The sequence below is a fragment of the Emydura macquarii genome, unplaced genomic scaffold (assembly GCF_026122565.2).
Source record: "Emydura macquarii macquarii isolate MOO-44397 ecotype Brisbane River unplaced genomic scaffold, CSIRO-AGI_Emac_v2 contig_561, whole genome shotgun sequence".
NCBI classification, from domain to species: domain Eukaryota; kingdom Metazoa; phylum Chordata; order Testudines; family Chelidae; genus Emydura; species Emydura macquarii.
Window position 1 is genome coordinate 13193602 of NW_027130698.1, and position 6267 is coordinate 13199868.

At 39.8% G+C, this 6267-nt stretch overlaps 1 protein-coding gene across 1 annotated transcript; it reads right to left on the bottom strand.

Annotated features, from left to right (window-relative positions):
* Nucleotides 1-1499: 1499 nt before the first annotated feature.
* On the bottom strand, nucleotides 1500-5837 carry HSBP1 (heat shock factor binding protein 1). The gene is made up of 4 exons (XM_067540179.1): nucleotides 5659-5837; nucleotides 4759-4825; nucleotides 4456-4575; nucleotides 1500-3002 (listed from the first exon to the last, which is right to left on the bottom strand). Exons 1-3 carry the CDS (start codon nucleotides 5701-5703, stop codon nucleotides 4457-4459), a joined length of 231 nt encoding a protein of 76 aa, XP_067396280.1. The 5' UTR covers nucleotides 5704-5837; the 3' UTR covers nucleotides 1500-3002; nucleotide 4456.
* Nucleotides 5838-6267: the final 430 nt, after the last annotated feature.

A 6267-nucleotide genomic window follows, 5' to 3' on the forward strand; every position in this document is an offset into this window, starting at 1 on the left:
TTTAGCTTCAGCTTCCAAGCAGTTTCAAGGAGTCCCAACAGCACACGACAAAGATGAGCACATCACAATCCACATCCTAAACACAGAGTTGCACTAGCCTTAGCAACAACAAATTGAGAAGGACACTGTTCAACACCTACTGAATGGGCATATGCTAAACCTTACAAGGTGTAATGTATGACACACTTTCATTTGTAACAATTCACTTATGAATAGGAGTGTGACAATACACAACACAGGATGAAAATGTAATACGAGTAAAAACAAAACTGTTTGCTTTTCATAAAATGGAAAGTGGTAACTCAGATTTTAGTGACAGGAACACATCTGACTTCTTGTTTCCTACCACAAAGTATTCAGGATGAAATATCAAAAGGCAGCCCCACGGCTGACTGGAGTAGCTTTGATTTTTTTTGTTTCTGAGCCTATTTATTGTACTTCATGGTAAACATCTCAAAAAAAGATAAATGAGGAACTGTTCAGCCCTTTCTCCAATGAGCAATCATGCCTGTTCAAGTTGACGGACCCTGCTCAAACTAAATTCTAAATTGATTATTCTCCCATTAAAGCAGACTAGAACCTTGATCATTTACACTTAACTGAAAAAGACTTCTGCCAACTAGCAAGTGAACCCATCGCAATTAGAAAAAGAAAGGATAATGAATTTGTTTTAATTTTGGAAAATATGGACTCCATATAAATTAAAACCTGACTACAGCATTCTAATTCTTTGGTTAGAAGTGAGAAAGTGCAACTTTTAATTGAGAAGAAGGCTGCATATCAATGTTCTATTTTACCTTTACTAATATACTCATATATTTATCAATACTTGACAAAAGAAATCTTGTGGTTAAATTCACTGTTTAGATTTATAGCTTGAACAACTGTATTGTAACAGTCAATTGCAGATCTTAAAATGATATGTAACTGAGTGAAAGCTATTCTTTTGCATAAAATTAAGAGGTGTTAATCTATTAACACTGATAAACAGATTAACCCTACAGAGAAATACTACCTGACCAATTTAAGTACATAGTAACTTTTCCATAAAGCTGAAATAATTTCCCACTAAAATACATTTTGATGAGGGAATTTACTTACATTTCATGGAACAATTAATACTATTGCCCTGACAAATTTATGCAAGGAAATTCAAAGCTCGTTCTTTTTCCCTATACAAGCTTATTGCTAATGTCTTCATACAAAACTACCAGCAGCCAAAAATTAAAATGACACTCAATTTTAACTTGTCCTTTTACCATAGTATTGCTTGACACAGGTACATAGTTTCCTTATCAGAAAAATCAATATTATGTGCTTAAATCTAGATTAACAGGAAGTGTGCATCAAAGATAACTTGTTCATAACACTCAATGTAAGTGAAATATCCAGGCCAGGGTCTTTTAGTGATTTGTACAATTGTCCAAGTTAAAGCTCTTGTGCACATTAGTGCACACACATACAGTATTTCACGTTATGTATGATCTGACTATTATAAGTTACCATGTAATACTTTTATTAGTTTTTTTTAATGACAGTACAACAAATCTAAAGCTGGTGATACAGTATAAATTTCCTACAATCACAAAATTTCTCCTAAAATTACTATGAACTCAGAACAATTTTCCATCTGGTTTGAGAAATGATATACACCTACATATTGCCTTCAAAACTCCAGTAAAGTTAATTTAGAGGCACTCAGATACCAGCATTATGTGGTAAAAACAGCTAGAATAATATCTGCTTTATGCTATTAGTCACTGCTCAGATTCATTTCTCAAACAAGTTGTTGTGGTATTTTAAGTCAGACAGTATCATCCTAGCACTGATCAGAGTCATTTTTCTTCACAAACAGTGAAATGGTATAGAAAGATTCTTCATATAAAACATCTGTGATTTCCACATGCTCTAACTCAGCCTGTGGAATTTAAGGACAAGATAAAAACTGGATATGATTAAGAGAGAGGTAAATAAACACACAGTATCTAAACCAGAGTATTATGAAGACTTCCAGCTATTTGCTGCTCACACTGTAGTAGGATTTTATAACCCTTATAACTGGATTCCCTTCTTCCCCTGGATTATTAAATACTCCACTTTTCAGCTAAGCAACTTCATTTCAAAAAGAGAGCCAAAGATTTAATCTCAAAGACCAAGCACCTAGCATTTCCTAGACAGTACCTTATTGTAATAGACCATTACTTCAATGCATATTTTTCAACCATGACACAGCTGATGAAAATACACTGGCAGGGTTTCATTGTAGTGTCTTGCAATACTATTACAAACTGTTAGCTAAGAAAAGTCTCATCATGGGATATATTAATAGCACCTCAGCTTTCTAAATGAATACCCTATTTGAGCAACAGTAGTTGCTTACTTTTGGAGGGATGTTTCTATTACATCATATTTCAATTCTTAGTCATGGCAGCATAGAGTAGGTAAAGTAATAATAGGATTTACAAGTAAAAATTGATTAATTATGCATGACATCTTAAGTATCCAAGAGCATCTTACTATGTGTATTAAAAAGATTAGTAATATACAATCTTGTACAGGTACAATGCTATCTAAGTAGCACTACAACTAACTCTAAATTTCAATCTTGTGCTTCACTCCACAAAAGTGTTGTTACTATATGACAAATAGTTTTTCAATTTGACAGGAATCACTAGATTTTTTTTGTAGCCATCAAAATGAAATTAGAAAAGTGTAGTAAACAAAAATGTCTCCAAAAAAATTCAACTCAAATTCAGTAGTTTTACTTAAGATCCATCAAATTTGTTTTTAATATAATTGATCCTTATAAGGAGAATTCAAAAATTGTGAATACAATACACAAATCAAAATATACTAACCTAAATCTAGATATACAATATACATTAGGAAGGCAAGCTTTAACCATATAAAATGCTATTACACACACCAGTTGCAAAAAACTTTTGTAATCCTGTGGATTTATAAAAAATGTATTCCAGCATTCATCTTAAATTATTGGCAACCTGTTGGAGAAGACAAAATATTATTATTAATAGGAATTTCACTAGAGAAATATGTCAGCAGCTATACAATACAATAATCGTGGAATTCAAAAAAGTCAACCTCCATTCAAGCTTTCTAAAACTTTTTTTTTTCTTTTCTTTTAAATAGACTGGCAAAAGTTTGAGACTTCTCCATTTATGAAATTCCATATCCTATTTGTAGGAACTAGTGGTAGTGTAAAATTCCACCATTATCAAATTTAAGAGTAAAGCTAAACTCTGGTACAACTAAAGTATAAATCATGTAACGATTTACTTAAATGTTTAACTTTACTCACATGAATAATCCAATATAATTCAAAAGAAATACTCATGAGCAAAGCTACAGTCAGGGGTAAGAGTTTGCCGGTCAAGACTTATGTTCGCTTCACTTTCCCATTTTAACATCTTGAGAAAATAAATTCTTCAGTATTCAAGATGAAAGCATAGCCTAAACTAGGTCTCTGCAGAGACTGACAACCACTTAGATCAGGTAGTGTCCATAATAGCATTAGAGAGAAGTTATCTTGTTTTATACCTGAAGTTGTGAAACTATTACAAAAGCTTTTTATTAGTCACCTTAAAACCACTGCTAATTTACTATCTTGCATTGGTATGATTAGTGCTTTACTATATTCAATCAACTGCTCTCCTATAATGACAAAAACGGACTTCTGGGCTGAATTCAGTGAAATCTCAGTGCCCATGAAACTGATTCTGCTTATTAAAGCCAATGCACACGGTGGGCATATGTTATAGCTTCAATACACAATCCAGCACTTCCATCATGATCTGTAACACTCTTAATTAGTCATGAGATTTTCTTAGTGGGGGCTTTTTAATCCTTTAAATGTATTTATCTGCTGATGTGCCAGAAGGCATTCCTTACTTAGCTGTTGTTTGAAAAGCAGATGTAGTATCCTCTGTTCCAATTATAGTTTTTGTGTAACCCATACTGTTAGTATTGACAAGGAGGCAGACAGGTTTCAGGCAATGAAAATAGCTGGTGAGGAAAGCATCTAAGACTATGTATAGTTTGTTCAAACATTAGTTGTATGATGTCAGGCTGAATGAACAGCAGAGGCCACGTGTAGCTGTTTCTCCACTTTGCTCCCTTAATACACTGCATTTTCTTGCTTTCTAATATTCTATATCCCTTTTCACTGAAGAAAACAACCTATCTGAAGAGGTTGGTGGGAGTTTTGGTTTCTTTTGCATCCAGAGCATTTTGCTAAAGAGAGCAAACCAATGTCCTCGAGATCATTGCATGACAAAATAAAATTTTTCATTACAGCAGTTTCAGAATTATTCTATGGTGATTTCAGACTCTGCCTCAAAAATCAGAGAGTGAAATCCTGGCCCCTTTAATGTCAATGGGATTTTTGCCATTTCAGGCCAGGATTTCACACAGAAAGCTAATAAGCAATTCCCTCACTTTAACTCTTCTGAGCTGCAGGCATCTTGTTCTCTCCTTCCAATTCTTCCACTCCTGCCTGTGTCATAAGGTCTGCAATGTTTTTCTCCAGGTCATCAATGCGACAGCTCATATCATCAAGTGAGCTTGAGTTAAAGAAAATGAACTGTAATGTTTATGTTTTAGTAGCAGTTCATCATCATCTGACTACAGCTTCACACGTTACAATGGCTTTAGAAATGACTGGCAAGTTTAGAATTTAGCATGCATAAATATTTGTATGCTTTTCTCCATCACAGAGGCGTTTTATAAGAAAAAGGATATTTCTTCCAATGATCTGGTCAGACATTGTCTGAAATTTGTCTTGCATCTGTTGAAGCAGTGTCTGCACCTAATGGGGGGGGAGGGGAGGAAGGGAATTAAGTACTTAATCAAAATCTCTCTTTTTACAATACTTGAGCATAATGCAGTCAGTGTTTAGCTCAGCTTGTTTCACACAAAATCATACATTTGGACAACATGGATCAAATGTTCACAGTAACACAAACTACTCCGGGAACTCCATGCCAAGCATTTATGCAGCACCTTCCTTTACAGAATTTCAAAGTAACCGTGAATTTGACACTGACTGAGCCCTTGCCCTTTTGGGTAAGGTGACCTCTTTACCATGGCTCCCTCTCCTGGGCTGGCCTGAGGAGTAGCTGCTAATGGGTGATGCAGATGAAAGCTACCACAGTAGCTTCCCTCTCAAGATGATGCCTTTTGTAACGGGCTTTCCTGTAGGCTGGGGACGACAGGGGCCTTAGAAATGGGTCTGCACTGAATGCCCCTGCGATTTCAAGCCCAGCTGGGTAACCACACAGGGTATAATTGGGGGGAGGGGAGAGCTTCAAGCGACATAGTCGCTCCTGAGTGTCTTTCATTCCTTATTTAATGGGGTTCCCCCACCAGGGATTCCCTGGCCCCCTTGTCTCAGTCATCCCTCCCCTGATCTCCCCCTCCCCCCACCACGCTTCTCCTGCCCCCCCCCCCCCAGCTCCCTGCTGCCGCCTCCTCTCTCCCCCTCATTGCTGCTGCTGCCCCCCGCTCCCTGCTGCCTCCCCTCTCTCCCTCATTGCTGCTGCCCGCCACCCCGGCCCCCAGAGGCCGGCCCCGGGTGAAGGCTGACCCCGGAGCCGGCCCGCTGCGCCGCCTCAGGCCTGCCCCCCGCCCGGGGCCCCTCACCACGGTAGTGAGATCCTGCACGGTCTTGGGGTCGGTCTCGGCCATGACGGCGGGCAGCGCCTCGGGGCAGTCACCGGGAGTAGCGGGGTGTCAGGTAGGCCCGGCCCGGCACCGTCTCCAAGTTACAGGGACTTCCGCCGCCGCGCCCGGGGAGTTCCGCCCGCCGCCAGATCTCGCGAGAAGAGAGAAAGAGCGTCCCCCCCCTTCCCGAGATCGAGAGAGCATTGTGGGGAATGTAGTTCAGGCTGGGTGAGGCCTGGCCAGGAGGGGGAGGAGGAGGATATTAGAAAGGAGGGGGAGGGGAGCAGGGAGCTGAGTGGGGGCTGGAAGGGGAGGGGAAGGGGGAGGGGCAGTGGAAGCAGCCAGGCATTTGTGAGGGAGGGCCACGCCCATGAAAAGAAAGATGGGGCCTGGTACCTCCTGATCACTCCCACTTCACTTTAGTGACTCAGACTTGACAGGCGTTCCCCGGGCCCTAGGCTCGGTCTCTCTTCCCCCCCTCTGTTAGCCCTGGGGAGGAGAAAGGAAGAGAAAAAGGGGCTGGGGTGGTTGGGAGAAGGGAGGTCCCTGCCTCCCCGTTTGTTCCACCTGCGATGCCCTCCATCAGAT

Bases quoted from the DNA above. Each gene is read 5' to 3' on its own strand.
- HSBP1 (XM_067540179.1), bottom strand. From the start codon at position 5,703: ATGGCCGAGACCGACCCCAAGACCGTGCAGGATCTCACTACCGTG. The intron at 4,826-5,658 runs GTGAGGGGCCCC...CCCCCCCATTAG, and splicing joins TGCAGGATCTCACTACCGTG to GTGCAGACACTGCTTCAACA. The intron at 4,576-4,758 runs ATATCCTTTTTC...ACTCAAGCTCAC, and splicing joins TGACCAGATCATTGGAAGAA to TTGATGATATGAGCTGTCGC.